Source organism: Motacilla alba, chromosome 3 (assembly GCF_015832195.1).
Source record: "Motacilla alba alba isolate MOTALB_02 chromosome 3, Motacilla_alba_V1.0_pri, whole genome shotgun sequence".
NCBI classification, from domain to species: domain Eukaryota; kingdom Metazoa; phylum Chordata; class Aves; order Passeriformes; family Motacillidae; genus Motacilla; species Motacilla alba.
This window is the reverse complement of record NC_052018.1, coordinates 1,128,620-1,149,292: the sequence shown is the minus strand read 5'-3', so window position 1 is coordinate 1,149,292 and position 20,673 is coordinate 1,128,620. Positions and strand designations below refer to the sequence as shown.

At 53.1% G+C, this 20,673-nt stretch overlaps 1 protein-coding gene across 1 annotated transcript in view; it reads left to right on the top strand.

The window, feature by feature from the left end:
• The window catches only part of OTOF (otoferlin), an 89,252-nt gene extending 68,848 nt beyond the window's left edge, over positions 1-20,404 (top strand). Inside the window, exons 35-47 of the mRNA XM_038132078.1 lie at positions 2,011-2,147; positions 2,959-3,093; positions 3,209-3,346; positions 7,231-7,358; positions 7,860-8,030; positions 8,590-8,750; positions 9,987-10,129; positions 10,888-10,976; positions 11,948-12,046; positions 15,051-15,292; positions 18,703-18,881; positions 19,020-19,120; positions 19,698-20,404. Of these exons, the coding sequence (XP_037988006.1) occupies positions 2,011-2,147; positions 2,959-3,093; positions 3,209-3,346; positions 7,231-7,358; positions 7,860-8,030; positions 8,590-8,750; positions 9,987-10,129; positions 10,888-10,976; positions 11,948-12,046; positions 15,051-15,292; positions 18,703-18,881; positions 19,020-19,120; positions 19,698-19,878 (1,904 nt within the window). The 3' untranslated portion in view covers positions 19,879-20,404. The remainder of the gene's footprint in view (positions 1-2,010; positions 2,148-2,958; positions 3,094-3,208; positions 3,347-7,230; positions 7,359-7,859; positions 8,031-8,589; positions 8,751-9,986; positions 10,130-10,887; positions 10,977-11,947; positions 12,047-15,050; positions 15,293-18,702; positions 18,882-19,019; positions 19,121-19,697) is intronic.
• The last annotated feature ends 269 nt before the right edge of the window (positions 20,405-20,673 follow it).

Here is a 20,673-nt window from a genome sequence, read left to right as displayed (position 1 = left end):
CAGGATTCCTCTTGGTGCTTGGACATCCTTTTGGGAATCTGCCAAAACCGACGCTTCCAGCGTGTTGTGTTTTCCCAAAAAGGGTCAATTTTTGTGGGTTTTTGCAGGGTTTTTCCCCCCACGTTGAACTTTTTGTCTGCTGTCCTAATGCGGGCAGTGAAGGGACAAATACAAAATTTAGGGCAAGTTTTCTCATCTAACTTATAAATTTATATAATTTTATATATTATATATTATTTTTCACTTATCCTTTTAGAAAATTATGAGATGAATGATGCCCTAAATGTGTTTTTCTCTGAAGGAAGTCGGGTCTCTAAGTCAGGTGGGCTTCTGACCTTGCCTAAATTTGGGGGAGACTAATTTTGTCCCAAAAATTATGCTGACCAAGAATCCTCGGAGTCATTGACCAAGGGTGACTTTGTCCATCTGGCCATGCCCCCAGCAGGGCTGGGAAGGGTATCCCTGAGGAATTCCACCCTTGCTCTCCACGTGCTCCATGTCCCCATGACAGGGGGTTGTTGTTGTACTCAGGCGATGCAAAACCCTTCAGCCGAGTAAAATTCTGAGCCCAGTTTCTTTTGGAAGATCAATCTTTGTATCCCGGGAAAAATGAGGTTTGGTCTTGCTGAGCTTGGAGACAACTCTGAGCAGGCTCTTCTGGGCTTGCACTGGTGTCCTCCGGGGTTTTATTTCTTTCTAGAATGATTCATTTCCTTTGGCTCTCCCACTCCTTCCCCCTTTCCTCATCCATGTTTTTCCATCTGTCTGTCTGTCTCCACCACTGGATAATGTCCAGCCCTCATGAAAGCTGGCAGAGGCACCAAGGGACAGGGATTGCAGAGGTGGGAAAGAGTTTCCTTTGAATCCACCTTTTCCAGCAGTCTCTTCCCAGCTCTCCGTGGCTGGTGGTTGCTCCAAATGAGACTCTGGTGACCTGTGGTTGCAGCTGATCCTGGACAATCCGAGGGCAGCAGCATCAAGCGCTGTCCCCTCTGTATTCCCAGGCTGGGGTTCCACTCCCCAGGCTCCAAAAAGCAGGAGAAGTCTCTGGCAGGAGGAAGAAAATTCACAGAATTCACAGAATCACCAAGTTGGATGAGACCTTCAAGATCATCGAGTCCAACCCAGCCCCAACACCTCAACTCAACCCTGGCCCCCAGCGCCACATCCAGGCTTTGTTAAACACACCCAGGGATGGGGGCTCCACCACCTCCCTGGGCAGAACATTCCAGAACTTTATCCCCCTTTCTGGAAAGAACTTTTTCCTGCTAGCCAGCCTGAATTTCCCCTGGTGCAGCTCAGGGCTGTGTCCTCTGGCTCTGTCAGTTCCTGGAGAAGGAGCCCAGCCCCAGCTGAGCACAGCCCCCTTTCAGGGGGGTGTAGAGGGTGATGAGGGCACCCCTGAGTCTCCTTTTCTCCAGGCTGAGCACCCCCAGCTCCCTCAGTGGTTCCTCACAGGGTTTGTGTTCCCAGCCCCTCTCCAGCCTCGTTGCCCCCTCTGGACACTCCCCAGGTCCTCAAGGTCCTTCCCAAACTGAGGGGCTGGAGCTGGACACAGCACTCGAGGTGTGCCCTCACCAGGGACAGGGACAGGGGCAGAATGACCCCCCTGCTCCTGCTGGCCACACCATTCCTGCCATGGGCAGGTCCAGGATTTCTCACTGCTCTCAGAGTGCTCTGCCCATGTTTTGTAGTCCTCCAAATGATTCCTGCTGGGATCAGCCCTGGAATTCCCTGCACAGAGATCTCTGGGCTGCTGGAGATGCTGCAATCCAGAGCCAAGGAAAGACAAGGCAGGGCTGGGATGGGATTTGCAGGCAGCGGCAGCTGGCAGCTTTCATGCTCCTCTTCTTTGAAGGACCTTATCCAAGCCCTGCCACATCTCCCCCACCTCTCCTCACCCTCATTTCCATCCCCTCTCTCCTCCCTTCCTCCTTTCCATCTCCTCCCTCTGCCCCACTTCCCCCCGGCCTCAGAGTGATGCCAAACTTGGTGACTCTCCCATGAAAGGCTCCAAGGCCCAGGTGAAGAACAAGGACAAGGACAAGGACAAGCCCAAGGCACCCAAAGATGACAAGAAAAAGAAGCAGCAGCCTGTCCCTGAGCTCCCTGAGAAGAAGAACAAGCCGAAGATCGATGAACTCAAGGTACCGGGGGGTGCTTCTGAGGAAGTACCTAATTGTGGGGATGATGCGCCTTGCGACATCTCTTCTAGGGATTTATTTTGGGATGAGGCTTCCCAGCCTCTCTCCATAGATGGAAGGAGTCTGAGGTCATGAGAAAAGGGGTTTTCCTGGGATAGGCTCATCCCTGGGGCAGCCTGGAGGTGTCCCAGCTCCAAGGGAGAGTTTTCCTCCCTGAATATGGCTGGCCCAGCCAGGATTCAGGACAGGGATGGGCTCTGGATCAGTGATCCCAAGGATTTCCCATGATTCACGTCACCTGTGGTTCTGGGGTTCAGATGGGGTTTAGACTTGGATCTTGCACAGAGTGGGAGCAATGGCCCCACCCATTGCTCCAAGATTCCCCTTTTCCAACCCAATAATGCCAGAGATCCTTCTCCTTCCTAGAAAAATTAACCACTGGGAGCTGAGGTGTTCACAGAATCCCAGGATCACTGAGGCTGGAAAAGCCCTCTCAGATCATCCAGTCCAACCTGTGACTGGTCCCCACCTTGTCCCCAGCTCAGAACACTGAGTGTCACATCCAGACCTTCCTTGGACACCTCCGGGGGCAGCACTCCAAACTTCCCTGGCAGCCCCTTCCAAGACCTGACCACCCTTTCCTTGAGGAAATTATTCCCAATATCCAATCTGAACCTGCCTGGCACAGCTTGAGGCTGTTTCCTCTTGTCCCGCCCCTCGTTTCTTCTGAGCTGATTGAGTACTCCCCGCATCTTTTGCTCACCTTCGTTTTTATCCCAAATTCCCTCCTTTTAACTTCTTTTTTTCATCTCAGGTCTTCAACAAAGAGCTGGAATCAGAGTTTGACAACTTTGAGGACTGGCTGCACACCTTCAACCTGCTCCGGGGGAAGATTGGGGACAACGACGACAACGCCACGGAGGAGGAGCGGATAGTGGGGAGGTTCAAGGTGAGTGGTTAGGAATGCTGGCTGGGATTTTGGGGAGGGTATTTTGGGATGGGTTTACCTCCCTGGAGGCCCCGGGCAGCAGGACTCAGTTGGTCCATACCCTCCCTCGCACCAGGGCTCCATGTGCGTCTACAAAGTGCCGCTCCCCGACGACATCAGCAAGGAGGCAGGATATGACCCCACCTTCGGGATGTTCCAGGGGATCCCCAGCAACGACCCCATCAACGTGCTGGTCCGAGTCTACATCGTGCGGGTGAGTGGGAATTTGGGGTGTGGCAGGCGGGATCTGGCACTCCCTTCCACCTGGAGCTGGTCCTGGTGCCGTAGCGATGGTGGGATTCAGCTCCAGCGCTCCGGCATTGATGCCTTGAGGAGGTTGAGCTGGAACAGAGACTGGATAGAGCTAAAGAATAAAGTTTATTTATTTAAAGGATTTATTAAAAGGATCTCCTCAATGGTGAGGAGCAGCACAAGAGCCCAGCCAGGGCTATAACCAAAATGAACCCAAAATGGTCACAAAATGCACGACCACTCATGGCGTGTCTCACTTTTCTAAGTTCTGCTCCATTTGCATATTGGAGCTAATTGTCCCATCCTGCCCACAAAGTCCCACCCCGCTTGTTTTTCTCTCTTCAGCCCACGTTGTTTGTGCTCTTGGGCCCAAAATTTGGATCATTTGTCCTCGGTGCCCAGCTAGAGAAGGAATTGTTTTGTCTCCCTACTCTGTGAAGAGAGCTCACTAATGCCGCTGGCTGGGCTACGGGGTGTACCCAGGAGCTGCATCAAAGCCGGATAGCATAGCTCTGAGGGGGGCTAATCAGCCCAAGCTCTAGCAGTGCCTTCAGCCTACGCCTTAGCAAGCCCTTAGTGATATTCAGCTTTAGTGATCAGCTCTTAAGCTTGCTAGGCTCGGCTGGGGCATGCAGCAGGCATTCGGAAGACCAGGAAAGAGAGGAGAGCGCTGTGTGAGGTTCCAAGACGATGTCTTTATTGGTCTTCTTCGTAGCTCTTCCACGGAGTGTCTCGAAGGGTCTCAGGGACAGCAGCTCTGATGAGCCGGGCAGAAACAGGGGTTTATATAGGGCAAGGGAGGATTGAGAATTGTCCAATGGTCAGGGTTAAAGGAAAGTGACCTATAGCCTTACAGAGAGATAAGCCAGGGTCCGAGAGCGGGAGAGAGGGGCTCCTATTGTTCAGTCATCCTGACTCAGCATTCTGCCTCTGAACGCCAAGGCAGGTTTGCAGGGCCTGCACCTGCTACAGCTCACTATCCTCTAATATGAAGCCCAGACCCACACACCAAAGCAGCACAGAACCTGAAAAATAGAAAAGCTAAAACCTGAGGCATCACCAGTGAATCAGGACCTGGGATGCAGCTTGAGGACTGAAGCAGCATCTTGGTTATGGAATGGTTTGGGTGGGAAGTGGCCTAAAAGTCCATCCCGCTCCACCCCCTGCTGTGGGCAGGGACACCTCCCGCTATCCCAAGCTGTTCAGGGATATCCCAGGATATCCAGACCCAATGGTGTCTCCAGGGCTGTGTGCTTCCAGCACTGGGAACAGGACAGAGCCACGCTCCTGCCAAATCCAGAGACCTCTCTCCAGAGACTGGCGTGTCCTGGTGCTCAATTCCCATGGATAGTTTGGATCAGCCTGCGCTGTGAGGTGTTGGTTCATTCCACAGCCATGTCACCACCCTGGTGATGGTTTGGGATGGGAGAGTGTAGCTGTGCCCGGCTAGGTGGTGTCAGGCTGCCACAGCCCCTCTCTGCTCCGCTGATCTCCCAGCTGCCAGGGAAGGCACGGCGCAAAAACAGAAGCAGCAGTCACGGATCCTGGGGTACTTTTATTTGATGTTATTGCTCCTCTTTCTGCTTCTCCATGACCCTGAATTTGGGGCAGACAATAGCTTATATACCAGGGGAGGGTCACAGGACAGGATACAGAATTCCACAAATCAGGAGAACTAGAGATAACATACAAGGCGGGCATTCAAATCTCCGCCAGTAAAGAATCCCAAGGGAAAAGGACAGTTTAGAGAAATGCTGAATCAACAGAGAAGTTTCTTGAGAAGGCGGTTTTTAGGGGTTAGATTGGCATTTCCTGCCAGGAGGAGTAAAGGAAGTTCTGGGAAAAGAGCAGAAACCAAAGGGCAGCTACAAGGAGATTACAAATCAAACAATAATCATATTAATCAAACCAAATACATCCCAACAGGAGAGAATGGGAGAAAAAGGGTGGAATGGGATCTGGCAGGATTGAGGAGATCCTTGTGAAGGACATGGCACCTCCTTGAACGCACGTTCCGTGATCATTTACGGGATCCAGCCAATGCACGTTTTTCCTCTCTATGTGGACTGTGCTCTGGGAAAAGTCACTTCCTGAGCCCTGGACTGGTCATCCCCCTGTCCCCAAGCATGGGATTCTGCAGCCAGGCACTTGGGAGGGATCTCCATCCTGCTGGAAGCACCCGGGCTGCCCTTTGCCACCACCTTGTTGCTATGTGTTACAAACAGAACCCACTTTTGGCTCCGTTTCCCACCAGCCTGGTTCTCCATCCAGAGCTGCTTCCCGCTGGGATATGGAGTTTCCCATCCATCACCAGGCTGGAATAGACGCCAGGTTTTGGGTCAACCCCAAAACCAGCCAGGACTGGGTGGATGCGTTCTCATCTGCTGCTGTGCCATGCTTGGAGGTGGGACTGGAGAGTTTTGGGGGTCCTCACCCCCTCTCTGGGGAGAATCCAGCATGGAGAGGACACAAGGAAAGGGGATGGATGTCTCAGCATCTTGGCCAGGTTTTTGTTTGGGGTGTTTCCTGAGAGTCTCTTTCTTGCTTGGAAATCTCTGCTGAGATTCCAAAGGTCACTGAGCTGACATCTCAGGACTAAGCCAGTTCCAAACTCTCCCAAAACTAGGACAGGGATTTACGCGAGGCAGGAATATCCCCAGTTTAATCCAAGACACCATTTCATCCCCATTTCAATCCAAGACACTCTGTTTAGGGTCTGAAGCAGCCGGGTGTTCTCAGGGTGTAGGAATGTGATGGAGTGACCAAATTATCCTTTGTCTGCTTAGAAAGGAAAAAAGCTCAGAAGTTTCTCTCCAAAATTTGGTAAAAAGACACCTTAAGAGACCTTTGAGGACCTCAAGGGACCTTTGAGACTTCACCTCAAACCTGGGGTTGCCAATTGGACAGAGGCCAAGAGGTCCCACCTCGGTAATTCACTAGAAAAAGAAGGGAACAAATGAAATTATCACTTTTGTGGCGTGTTTAGAAGGTGCAAGAACCTCTTGCCCCTGGCTTGGGTTTTTCTCTTTGTTACTTTACCTTTTATTAAAACTTTTTACGTTTCCAACTCTACCTCAGAAGCCATCCTGCTAATTTTATGCCGTTCAGGGTAGCAGAGCTATCTTGGGCGTGATGGGCTCTCTGAGAGCTCATAAGACCTGGCTCGAACAGAAACCCATCATCAGCTGTGAGGGTATCAGTTGTGGGTTTCTCTTGGTCTGGATTGAAGGCACTTGAGACAGTAATTCATGTTCGGACTCAGGTGTTTATTATTTCTTACCAGTAAAACAGTCTCACTGCTGTGAGTTCAGCAGCTTTTCATTAGAAGGCACAAAATGACTAACTATCTCTTTTTCCAAGGTCTTTTAAGACTAAACTATCCAATTAAGAGCTGACACCTGGATTATTTCCCCTTTTAACGCAATAACTGATCCCACAGAGCCTGCAATGCGGACTTTTCTGCCCAATTACAAAATGCCACCCAAACCCGTGAAGAAGGAGTAAGAAGCATGAAGAAACCCAGGATGACACCCTGTGCCCTCCATCTTGCTTCCATCCACAACATACTAAAAAATCCCAAAACCTAAATTTCTCACCAAGTGATGCACCTACACCGCTCTCTATAATCTATTTCACACTTTTGTGGGTTCCAGTCTATCTTGAAGTCCAGGAAACTTTCTCCATGAATGAGGGTCAAAGTCAGTGCTCCTCTGGGGTCAGGGTGCCCCAGAGCAGACAGAGAAATATTCCCTGTGCTCTGGGTTTCCACAATCAGGGAGAATAGGCCCATCCCTGAATCCTTGGCTGCTGTGGACAGCGCTGACCCACCCCATCTGTCCCCTGCAGGCCACGGACCTCCACCCAGCTGACATCAACGGGAAAGCTGATCCCTACATCGCCATCAAGCTGGGCAAGACGGACATCAAGGACAAGGAGAACTACATCTCCAAGCAGCTGAACCCTGTTTTTGGGAAGTAAGTCTGCTCCTGGAACTGCCGAGCTGAGCCCGAGCTTGCCAGCCCTCAGGCCTGCAGCTGAAGTGTCCCACGGCAGCTCTTGAGCTGGATTTATCTTTAGTTATTTATCTTTATTATTTAGTTTTATTTATGGGGTTTATCCCACGGTGTGGATGTCCTTCCAGGATGTCCTCCTCTGCCAGCGTGTGGTCAGTGTAGCACCAGGTGTTTAAGAGATGAACCTGAAATTTCTCTCATCAAGGTGAAACACCCGCTTAGGAATCATTAGACCTAAATTTGAGTGAGATTAAGATGCAAACTCAGCTTCAGGGGTGTTGGAACATCCAGGTCAAGGATTTTCCCTCCTGTCAAGGGCTGGTGGTTGAGTTTAACCCCACCTCAGACGTGCTGCAGTGATGGATGCAAACTGAACGCCATCCATGGACTGGAGCAGACACACTCTGTCCTGAGCAGCAGCCAGACCCTACAGAAGCTTTTCTCTGCTTCCCTCAATCCCAGATCCTTCGACATTGAGGCCACCTTCCCCATGGAGTCCATGCTGACCGTGGCTGTGTACGACTGGGATTTGGTGGGCACTGACGACCTCATCGGGGAGACCAAGATCGACCTGGAGAATCGCTTCTACAGCAAGCACAGGGCGACCTGCGGCGTGTCCCAGACCTACTCCATGTATGGAAAAAGCCTTCCCTGCCCCACCTCACACCTGGACCCTCCTCTGTGTCACCTCCCACCCAGAGCTCCCACAGGAATCTCTCCCCTTGGAGATCCTGGAATTACTTGTTCAGGGAAAAACTTCATGCTGTCCAATCCTGCCAGGGGCAGCGATGAATGGAGGAGTCTGTGCTATCCCTGGTTTTGTCAGCATTAGGGAGCAGTGGAATGGGTTGTCAGGAGCCCAGGGGAGGAGGGAGGGAGTGGGGGGACTGGTGGAAGAGGGGTGAGGTTAGGGCTGAAAGGGGAGCAGAGCAAACAGAGTGATGCCGAGCATCAGGAATCAAGCGGGATGCACTGGGAATTCCAGGTCTGAGCCAAAGTGGGTGGAAGGTGTTTGCAAAAGTGGCACAGAGGGATCAAATCTGCCCTAAAGCTTCACCTTTGCTGCCTTAAATTCTTTCCCTGGGAATTCTGGGTGCTTCATGGTGCAGTGGGTTTTTTTCCTGACAAAAGGGGAAAAAATTTCTTTGTCCTCGAAACTTTTTTTTGTCTGATTTCATCCTCCTGTTCCCAGCCACGGGTACAACACCTGGCGTGACCCCATGAAGCCCTCCCAAATCCTGTCCAAGCTGTGCAAAGAGGGAAAAGTGGATGGCCCGCACTTCGGGCCAGGGGGAAGAGTGAAAGTTGCCAACAGAGTCTTCACCGGCCCCACGGAGATCGAGGATGAAAATGGTATGGCCCTGTGGGATCATCCCATGGGATGGAGGTTCTGGAGGAGAGCAGGGGTCTGGGGGGGCTCCTCATCATCCAGGGTTGGAATCTCAGAGTAGATGGAATCATGGAGTGGTTTGAAATGGACCTTTGAAGGTCATCCAGTCCAACCCCCCCAGACAGATTTGGTGGGCGCATCACCCAGCCCTGCAGGCACCATCCCAGTACGGGACCAGTTACAGAGTCCTACAGGCCCTCCAGACCAGTGGGTTCCTCTTGGAATCACTCAAGAACATCCACGGACACCCAAAGCTGCCTCTGGAAATGCCCTCCGAGCAGTGCATGTCCCAAGAGCCATGGAGACACCTCCAGCATTTAGGGAATTGTTATCCATGGGAATGCATTCCCAAGCAATTGGAGATGAGGGCTGTGTCCCAACACGCTCATGTGTGCCCAAGAAAGAGGGAAATAGCCCAGGAGGGGTGGAGGAAAGAAGGAAAATGTGGTCAGTGGACACGGGATTGGTTCAGAGAGGGAAAAATGAGTGGGGATCTGAACCTTTGACAGGGATTGGAGAGAGGCAAGAGGAGTTAGGAAGTGTCAGCTGAGGGACAAAATGTTCCCAAGGGAGGGACAAGATGAGGCAGTTCTGCACCTCAGGATAGGTCTGCAACCCGTGGGACAAAGTGTTCCCAAAGGGATGAAGAGGATGAGCACCTCTTTCATCATCACCTTCCTGATGATGCACCTCAGGACAGTTCTGCTACCCCTGGGACAGGATGAGACAGTCCTGCACCTTGGGACAAAGTGTTCCCAAGGGATGGAGAGAATGAGGCAGCTCTGCACCTTGGGACAGTTCTGCAACCCTTAGGACAAAGTGTTCCCAAGGGATGGAGAGGATGAGGCAGTTCTGCAACCCTTGGGACAAAGTGTTCCCAAGGGATGGAGAGGATGAGGCTGTTCTGCACCTTGAGACAGTTCTGCAACCCTCGGGACAAAGTGTTCCCAAGGGATGGAGAAGCTGAGGCAGCTCTGCACCTTGGGACAGTTCTGCAACCCTTGGGACAAAGTGTTCCCACAAAGAATGGAGAGGATGAGGCAGTTCTGCACCTTGGGACAGTTCTGCACCCCTTGGGAACACTTTGTCCCAAGGAGTGGAGAGGCAGTCCTCCACCTTGGAGCACGGGTGGAGACCCTGGGTGCTTTGCTGTCCCTGTGTCCGTATCCCAGCTCTCCGAGCTCTCCTTTGTCCTCCAGGCCAGAAGAAGCCGACGGACGAGCACCTGGCGCTGGCGGTGCTGCGGCACTGGGAGGACATCCCACGGGCCGGCTGCCGCCTCGTCCCCGAGCACGTGGAGACGCGGCCGCTGCTCAACCCCGACAAGCCGGGCATCGAGCAGGTCTCACGTTCCAATGGAAATGGGGGCAGCCCATGGGGGTCAGCGCAGCCCTAACGCACCTCAGGGTGGGCAGGTCACCCTGGGATGCCAGCAGAGAAACTCTCCGGTGCCTCCCGATCCATCTTCATCCATTTCACATCCCACAGTTCCTCGTGATTCCCCACATCTGGGCACCTGGGAGCAAAATTCCCGACAGATTCCCAAGCAGAAGGGGCTGAGAACTCGCAGGCTGCTGCACACAAAATGCAGTGCTGGGAATTCCCTGGAGATCCCAAACCTCCTGGAGTCCTCAGGAGGACTCTGAGACAGTTTTGGGGGGGGGAATCAGCCCTGTTAATTAAAGGGAGGAGAGCAGGAACAGAGTTGAGTTCTGGTTGTTTTACAGACCCAATTTTGGTCAGAAATCTCCCAAAATCCAAGCTTGGGCTGCCCCATTGAGCCTTTGGCAAGCTCTTAGCAGAGGTTGGGAGCAGAGGAGGAAAAGCTCCCTTTGCAGATTGGCTCATCCTGGTGAGGCTGATCCGAGCTCACGTGGAGATCATGGAATCATGGAATGGTTTGGGCTGGAAGGGCCTTAAACTCCATCCAGTTTCACCCGCTCCATGAGATGTTTCTGCAGGGGTGGAGAAGGATTTGTGGCATGGGAGAAGCTTGTCCCGCTCCACATCTGGCATGGCCAGAGTGATGAAGAGGGGGACGCTGGTGGGGAGGGGACAGGAGGGACAAGGGGAGCTGACTGTTCCTCTCCCACCCCACAGGGCCGCCTGGAGATGTGGGTGGACATGTTCCCCATGGACATGCCAGCGCCCGGCCCTGCCATCGATATTTCTCCCAGGAAACCAAAGAAGTAAGGAAGTTACTTAAGGAACTCACTGGGAGTGGTTGGCAGCCCAGCCAAAAAATGGGGAAGGAAATCAGGAGGTTGGGGATGGAGCCTGGCCTCTCCCATCTCCTGCTGCTGCTCCATGGCCAGCCCAGCCCTCTGCTTGTGTTCCTCATCCCTGCTGCCATTCCCAGAGATCCCAACACTGGAGGCAGTTCCAGAGCTGCTCCTGAGGGTGGGATTCCACGTCTTCCATCCCCTGCAGATCCCGATCTTTCGTGCCTGGGTGAGCTGGGAAATTCCATCATTCCCAGGGCAGAGCAGAGTGCCCAGCGTTGAGCCTCTCCTGGGCAGGGGCAGGGTTATCCCAGGGCAGTTTGGATTGGGCTTTTCCAGGAGGTGGTGGACAGAAGGATGGATGATGGAGGCCCCTGGGACAGCATTCCAAGCAGGAAAGAGCAGGCACAGACAATGCACAGGAGGGGAAGAAGGACATTTCTTCCCTCAATATCCCTTCTAGTCCTTTCTCACCCTCCTTGGGCCCCTTTTCCTGCCCCCAGGGCTGGGATACGGGGATGGCTCTGATGGGAGCCTGTGTAGTCTGCTAATTTTGCTAATTTGAGAGTTTCTTAATTTTAAGATTTCTTGGTTAACGTACTGTCCCCAGTCCCTCTGCAGCTCTCCTGGAGCCCCTTTGGGCCCTGCAAGGGGCTCTGGTGTCTCCCTGGATCCTTCTCCAGGTGAACATTCCCAGCTCTCCCAGACTGTCACATAGGAAGAGTCCCTCCTCTGTAATCATCTCCATGGTTGAGATCCCCTCCAGTCCCTGCCCCTCAGATCCCCGGGACAGATCCCTGTGAGCAATTCCCTGTTCCTGGCAGCTGGCTCTGCTTTCTGGCGGTACCACCCCACCCCTCCTATCCCATTCCCTACTCCCATTCCCTGCTCCCATTCCCTGCTCCCGTGCCTCATATCCCTTTCCCTCCCTCGGGCAGGTACGAGCTCAGGGTGATCGTGTGGAATACCGACGAGGTCATCCTGGAGGACGACGACTACTTCACCGGGGAGAAATCCAGTGACATTTTTGTCAGGGGGTAGGTACAGATTGGAATTTCGCTGGGGAGAAATCCAGTGATATTTTTGTCAGAGGGTAGTTGCAACCTGTAATTCCATCAGGGAGAAATCCAGTGATATTTTTGTCAGGGGTTAGGTACAGCCTGTAATTCCACTTGGGAGAAATCCAGCGACATTTTTGTCAGGGGGTAGGTACAGATTGGAATTTCATTGGGGAGAAATCCAGTGACATTTTTGTCAGGGGGTAGGTACAGCCTGGGATTCCACTGGTGCCTCCTTCACCGGGGAGAAATCCAGTGACATTTTTGTCAGGGGGTAGGTACAGCCTGGAATTCCACCGGGGAGAAATCCAGTGATATTTTTGTCAGGGGGTAGGAACAGCCTGTAATTCCATCAGGGAGAAATCCAGTGACATTTTTGTCAGGGGGTAGGTACAGACTGGAATTCCACTGGGGAGAAATCCAGTGACATTTTTGTCAGGGGGTAGGTACATCCTGGGATTCCACTGGTGCCTCCTTCCCTGGGGAGAAATCCAGTGACATTTTTGTCAGGGGGTAGGTACAGACTGGAATTTCGCTGGGGAGAAATCCAGTGATATTTTTGTCAGAGGGTAGTCGCAACCTGTAATTCCATCAGAGAGAAATCCAGTGATATTTTTGTCAGGGGTTAGGTACAGACTGGAATTTCGTTGGGGAGAAATCCAGTGATATTTTTGTCAGGGGGTAGGTACAGACTGGAATTCCATCAGGGAGAAATCCAGTGATATTTTTGTCAGGGGGTAGGTACAGCCTGGAATTCCATCAGGGAGAAATCCAGTGACATTTTTGTCAGGGGGTAGGTACAGCCTGGAATTCCACCTGGGAGAAATCCGGTGACATTTTTGTCAGGGGGGGGGTAGGTACAGCCTGGAATTCCACCGGAGCCTCCTCCAGCCCATGAAGTCCCATCCTGCTTGTTTTTCTCCTTTCAGCCCATGTTGTTTGTGCTCTTGGGGCTGAGATTTGGATCATTTGCCCTTGGTGCCCAGCTAGAGAAGGAATTGTTTTGTCTCTCTACTCTGTGAGGAGAGCTCACCATCCCATAATATGAAGCTCAGAACCACACACTAAAGCTGCACAGAATGTGAAAAATAGAAGAGGAAAAGTTAAAGTACCATTCAGTCCCCTCTGCCCCTCTCTGAGCTTGTCTTGATGTCCTCTCACGGCATTTCCACCCTGCCAGCTCCAGTCCCAGAGTCTGGAGCCAAGCTGGTGCTGCTTGTTCTGTTGGTTTGTTCCCATCTCTGCTTCACCCTCCTTCAGCAGGAAGGGAAAGCCCCTTCCAGAACTTCACCACGTCAGAGAGTCACGGAATCATGGAATGGGAAAGGACTTTAAACCTCATCCCTTCCCAGCCCTTGCCATGGGTGGGGACATCTTCCACTGTCCCAGGCTGCTCCAGGCCACGGTTCTCTCTCAACAGACAAATCCTGTGGGATGGAGCTCCAAGGAATCCAAGCAAAACCCTGAGCTCTGAGTACACCTTGGAGCCATCCCTGCAGCTCCATCCCTCTGGAATTTGCAGACCTTCCATCCCTGGAAGTGTCCAAAGCTACGATGTACCAGGCTTGGAACAGATCCCTTCCAGGGATCCAGGGGTGGCCACAGCTTCTCTGGGCACCCTGTTCCAGGCCCTCCCCACCCTCACAGGGAACAATTCCTTCCCCATATCCCACCCAAATCTCCCCTTTTCCAGTGGGAAGCCATTCCCATTGTCCCGTCCCTCCAGTCCCTTGCCCAAAGTTCTGATCCCTTTCCATCCTGCTCTGCTCCAGCCTCCCCAGCATTGCTCCCAGCTCCTGTACAATTCCCTAACATCTCCTCACCCAGGATAAGCCCTTGGACAACCCCCTTGAACTCCTTCTCCTGAAGTTCTCTGTTCCCCTTGGGATCCTCCTGCCCCTTGGATTTGCTGCTGCGGTGTCTGGAGCAGCCCCATCCCCTTGTTCATAACTTTTAGGGTTTTTTAGTCCTGGAGACACCCTGGCTGTCTGGACGGGGTGATCCTGTGTCACGATCTGCCCTCACGGACAGGATTGTGATGGTTCGTTACTTGATCTCAGGGTACAAAACACCAACACGGCAAGGGGTTTGCAGTAACAATCAAAACCAGTGTACTTCATTGAATAATCACAGCAAAATGCATTGGAAGGGATTGGGGAAAAGAGAGAAAGAAGGCCTATGGAAAGAAAAGGGTTGAGAGAAAGGGAGGTAATAGCTACCAGCGCAGAGGCGACGAAGTTCTTCGAGGTCCAGTCGAGGTCCAGTTGAGGAGTCGCTTTCACGCTGGGGAGATCTCATTTAAGCTAGCTAACTCGGGGGTTTTTATGAGAATTTTCTATTGAGAATTGTGAAGGAGGGGAGAGGGGTAACACAATAGTCATCTGGTCAGCAGTGGGTGAGAGCTGTTGTCTTCTTGGTCCAGTGGTCACTACCTGCAGGCAAACACCTCAGTTTGGTCAGCTGTTCTCCCCCCACACACACTGCCCTCCTGCCCCCAGGTTACAGGTTTCAGTCCTTGGGGAGAAAAGGAGTCTTTTCCATATAGGGGTTTCATGTCTCAGTCTTAGAGGGAGTGGCTTCTCCCATCTCAGTCCATCTGCCACGGTGGTTGTACAGTAGATGAAGTGTTTTCTGTGGAGACCAACAAAAGGTCATTCCAGAAAAGAGTCCAGCCAGGTTTGGGGGTGGAAAACTCCAGGCCATTGTCGCAGAGCAGATACAGGTGAAGAAAGATCAAAGTGCCCCTTCTCCTTTCACCGGGTTCAGCGTACCATGGGGTGGACAAACACACCTGCGAGCAAGAACTCAAGTTCCAGTCCCAGGGCCTTGGCAAGCCCCCACCAAACCAGAATGTCAAACAGAATGTTCAGTGGTCTAAAAATCATGAGGCAGATGAGAGTATTTTCAGACAAAGTATCACATCCTATCCCTTCTCCTGCCCCATGTAAACCTCCGCCCCCCTCTCACCCCCTGGGCCCTGCAGGTGGCTGAAGGGGCAGCAGGAGGACAAGCAGGACACGGATGTCCATTACCACTCCCTCACGGGTGAAGGCAACTTCAACTGGCGCTACATCTTCCCCTTCGACTACCTGATGGCCGAGGAGAAGATCGTCATCACCAAGAAGGAGTCCATGTTCTCCTGGGATGAGACCGAGTACAAGATCCCGGCCCGCCTCACCCTGCAGGTCTGGGATGCTGACCACTTCTCGGCCGATGATTTCCTGGGTACGTGCAGGGTCCAGAGCACCCCAAAAACCCCCTGAGATGCTGCTGGAGGGAGCAGGTGGGGTGAGAGGGCAGGAAGGGCCAAGGCCAAGTGCCAGGTCCTGAACTGGGGTCACACCAACCCCACCGAGTGCTCCAGGCTGGGAAAGGGGGTGGGAAAGGCCCTGGGGGTGCTGTGCCAGCAGCTGGACATGAGTTCAGGTGGGCAACAGCCACTGGCCTCTGGGCTGTGCCAGCCCTGGGGTGGCAGCAGGGCCAGGGCAGTGCCTGTCCCCTGGGCTGGTCACCCTTTTTACGTTAGAATGAAAATATAAAGAGAAATATGACTATTAACAATTTAAAAAATGAAGCAGTAATTATACAGTTCTGTAGCATAAAAATAAATACAATTGCAGTGAGGATTGTGTTTTAAACAGTCCCTTTGACTTGATACTTGCTTTTGGTGGTAGGTATTAAAGATAAAATGAGCATTTAATTGTAATTAATGGTTTATGGGGGACCATATTGCAGATTTTAAATTAATTTAAAGCATGGGCAAGTCCTTAAAGGGCTTCAGCCTTTGGCACTAAGCTCATATGAGAGTTTTGGGATTGGCCTTTTCAGTGTGACTGGCCTAATGGTGTCTAATTTTTTCCAACTGGCTTTTTGGACCACCACAGCCCCCAGTTTTAGGTGGAGGCGCTGACTTCTGCTCCCCCTTTTAGGGACAGGGAATCACCTGGAGCCCCCCGGGACTCCAGGCAGGTTTGCGGCCTCAGATTCTCACTCTTGGATCTGAGCTTTGCCACTGCTTTCACCTTCCAACCGGTTTAACCGAGAAGACCCCTGGTTTTAGGTCGTTAAAAGAAAAACAAAAAGAAAAAAAAAAGAAATTTGGCTTCAGTTACTACCTCTACTCAGGGAGCATTCACCAAAAAAAACCATCAAAATACTTTCCCAGACACCATTTTAGATTATCAGTCACCCTCAGAACCTACTGAGGACACCATAAACCCAACAGCGATTTTGATTCAGCAGTCTAATACTATCTGAACACTCACTATTAAAGAAACAATCGAAAACTGCTTCTCTACTACCATTGTGACCTGACAGACCCCTGCTTTCTAAAACTGAAAACAGGACAATCTGCAATATGAACACACATTTAAACTAGAAAAGCATAACAGTAAAAACTACTTCATGGGGATGGGAGGGAAATGGAGAGAAGACAGGTATTAGATAAGAATGGTAACAAGGTTAGAGGGTTTTAGGATAAAAGTTCTAGCTGACGCGCTCTTTTCAGCTAGAACAAGTGGATAGGATTGGGAACTGGGGTGGTTACGGGGAGCCAGGGACTCTGAGAAAGAAAAACCTTTTTGGGGTACCCTGCGCTTTTGAGCTGTTTGCTCTCAGTGAACTACCCAAAATAAGGGAAAAAGGGGTATGGATTGCAGAGAAGGATATTATCCTGCTCTTGGAGTGACAGGGGAAAGAGATCATAAAGTAGAACTTCCAATTCAATGAAATGTTGAGGCTTGGTTGTGTGGCTGCTGCGCTGGGCTTAGCAGGACAGAGTGGACTGGCGGGGGTCTGTTAAGGGGAAGGCCGGTTAGGAATGGAGTTAGGGAGAAGGAGCAGCGAGGGGAGAGAGAGTAAGACTGAGGAAGGAGGTCACAGAACTGACAAAACCAGTTTCGGGAGGGTGTGGGGCTCGGGCAAAGCTGAAAACTGCTTCTTGCTCCTCTGTTGGCTCCCCCACGGAAACTGGTGGGCTTTGTTTTTTTCTTTCGAAGCTGCTGTGGTCCAGGGTATCAGGTGTTCGGGCTTGGCGATCTGCAGGGCCCACCCGCTCTGTGGGGCCCTCCCATGCCACCTCCAGCAGGGGCCTCAGGTCCACTGCAGCAGTGGCGGCTCCCGGCTTCCAGCGGCAGCTCCAAGCGGCCACATGGCGGCCACGTGGCGATGGTGCTGCGAGCAACGGGCGGGGTGCACTCCATGTGGCTTCTCTGTGTACCGGGGTGCACACACCCAGTGGCGGGCCGGGGCAGGGGCTGTGCCGGCGCCAGGGCCGCACCGAGCTGGCAGTGGTGGGATAGAGGTGTGGTGTCTCGCGGGGTCTCTGTGCTGTGGTGGAGGGGCTGCTCGGGGCTGCAGCTGCAGCCCTGCAGCGGTGCTGAAGCGGTGTTCTGTGGGGTTGTGCGCTGTGCCGGCGAGGCAATGGAGATCCATTTTTGTCTTACGGTTGTCGGTGGTTGAGCCCCATGTTGGGCACCATTTGTTGAGTTCGTAAGGGGGAGCTCCTCGAGGAGTCCCGGGTGGGTCCCCTAAGCTGTCTGTTCGCTGGTAGCAGCAAGTAAGCAAGGAGACTCCACACGACTTCCGAGGGTGCTGATTATGTGAGGGTTTATTTGGGATCCCACCCAATTAGGTGCTAATTAGATGAGGGTTTATTGGGGGTCCCACCCCCGGGAACAGCATGGTTTCTAAGGGAGAAATGGGAGAAGGGGGGAAAAGGGGGAGGGAGGAGGGGAGAGAGAGAGCCTAGGGAGAAAAGGGCCAAGAAGGCATCTTGTCTCCCTTGCACAGCTTAAGAGGGGGATTCAAAGTGGGCGCAGAATAAGACTTGGGCCAATGGGATTACAGATACATGATACTTCAGGGGAGGATCACGGCTTGGAATAAACCATACATTTTCAAGGGGTGAGACAGAGAATACCATTTAACTAAAATGCAACACCACAGGCTGGCGCTGTTAGGGCACCTCCAGTGCTGGGGGCAGCTCTGGGCCCCTCCTGACAGCAAGAGAGACCTGCAGGGGCTGGAGCATGTCCAGGGAAGGGAACAGAGCTGGGAAGGGAATGGAGCCCCAGGAGGGGCTGAGGGAGCTGGAAAGGGGCTCAGCCTGGAGAAAAGGAGCCTCTGGGGGGACCTTCTGGCTCTGCACAACTCCCTGACAGGAGGGGACAGCCGGGGGGGGGGGTCGGGCTGTGCTCCCAGGGAACAGGGACAGGACAAGGGGCAATGGCCTCAGGCTGGGCCAGGGCAGGCTCAGGTTGGACACCAGGAGGAATTTCTGCATGGAAAGGGTGGTCAGGCCTTGGAAGGGGCTGCCCAGGGAAGTTTGGAGTGCCCATCCCTGGAGGTGTCCAGGGAAGGCCTGGATGTGGCAGTCAGTGCCCTGGGCTGGGGACAAGGTGGGGATCAGTCACAGGCTGGACTGGATGGTCTGGGAGCTCTTTTCCAACCTTCATGTTTCCATGATTCTGAGATCCCTTTTCACCACTGCTCCTGTAGCCAAGACACCCTGTTTTCCTTCCCAGAGGTGGTTTAAAGCTGCTCCCCAGGGCAGGAGATGCTGGTCCAGCCCATCTCCAGCCAGGAACTTGGCCTTTTTGGCATGCCAACCTCTGTCCTCCCCTTTGTCCTGTCAGGGGCCATCGAGCTGGACCTGAACCGCTTCCCCCGGGGAGCCAAGACGTCCAAGCAGTGCAGCCTGGAGATGGTGACCAACGAGGCTGAGCTGCCCATGATCTCCATCTTCAAGCAGAAGCGCGTCAAGGGCTGGTGGCCGTTCGTGGCCAGAGATGAGAACGATGAGCTGGAGATCACCGTAAGGCTGGGGAAAAGGGAGGGTTCACCTCCTGGGCCCTGCACTCTTTTTGGACACCCATCATCCCCCCACATGTCTTTGTTCCTTCTGCCCTGGGAGCACGTCCCAGGCCTCAGCACAACTCTCTGCTCCCTGCAGGGCAAAGTCGAGGCTGAGCTGCACCTTCTGACAGCAGAGGAGGCGGAAAAATCCCCTGCTGGGCTGGCTCGGAACGAGCCTGATCCCCTGGAGAAACCCAAGTGAGTAGGAAAAGCCTCTCTGCAGCAGGGACCTGGGATTATGGAATTCTGCTCCCACCTGGGGGGCTGCATCCAGCTCTGAGCCCCAAAACAGGAAAGACGTGGATCTGATGGAAAGGGGCTAGAGGAGGCCATGGAGATGTTTTGTTTCTGGAGCCAGGCTGGCAGAGCTGGGGGTGCTCACCTGGAGAGGAGAAGGAGCTCAGAGCCCCTTGCAGAGCCTGAAGGGGCTCCAGGAGAGCTGCAGAGGGACTGGGGACAAGGCATGGAGGGACAGGACCCAGGGAATGGCTGCCACTGCCAGAGGGCAGGGCTGGATGGGAACTTGGGAATTAGGAATTGTTCCCTGGCAGGGTGGGCAGGCCCTGGCACAGGGTACCCAGAGCAGCCATGGCTGCCCCTGGATCCCTGGCAGTGCCCAAGGCCAGGATGGACAGGGCTTGGAACAGCCTGGGATAGCGGAAGGTGTCCCTGCCATGGCTGGGAGTGAAATAAAAAAAAAAAAGATGAACTTTAATGTCCATGAACCCCTTTTCCATGGTAATGGATTAATGATGGGTGTTTGGTTCCTCTGCAGCCGCCCGGACACGTCGTTCATCTGGTTCCTGAACCCGCTCAAGTCCATCAAATACCTCATCTGCACCCGCTACAAGTGGCTCATCATCAAGATCGTGCTGGCCCTGCTGCTCATCATCATGGTGGCCCTGTTCCTCTACAGCATGCCCGGATACATGGTCAAGAAGCTGCTGGGAGCATGAAGGGCTGGAGCCTCTCCCGTGTCCCCAGCCTCAGGCACAACCTTCCCAGCTCTGTGTCCTTCTCCTCCCTGTGACCTCTGGGCAGCCCTGGGGGCATCTCCTCCCTGCTGCTGCTGCTGCTGCTGGGTCTCCTCTTTGCATTCCTTCTCTGTGGGTCCCAATCAGTGCCAGGGAAATGGGGCAGGAGCAGGGCACAGACCCCACACTCTGTGTCCCGCACCAGGGCTGGGAGAGGTGCCCAGCTGGCTCCTGTGGGAGTCTCTGAGGCCTCTGCCCGCTGTGGTTTGGGCTGGTGCCTTCCTGGGAATCAGGAGAAGGAGAGGGGAGCTGGGGCTGCATCACTGAAACTGTGGGAGGGCTCCAGAAAGGCTCCTTGGAGGGACGTTCAGAATCCAGGATGGAGCAGGGAGCTGGGTTGGAGCAGCTGGGGACATGCCAGCCCCAGCAGAGTGAGGGCACAGAGCATCCCCAGTGCCTGTCCCCACCGCCAGCACCATCCCTGCTCCTCTCGGAGCTCTGGAGGTCACGTTCCCTGGCACAGGGAGGTGTCCCACCTCAGGAATGCTGGACATGGTGCCCAGCAGTGAAGGTACAGAGCATCCCCAGTGCCTGTCTGTCGCTACTGAGTAAGAACAGACAGACTCACCAGAAGGCTGATTTGCACAGCAGCCACTTTAATACTAAAATTCCCTCTTTTTATAGACTGTTCTGATACATTCAGACCAGATTGGTCAATCAATCAATACCTGATTGGCTAATTAACAAAAACCACCTTTCTTATAAACAATTTTTGAG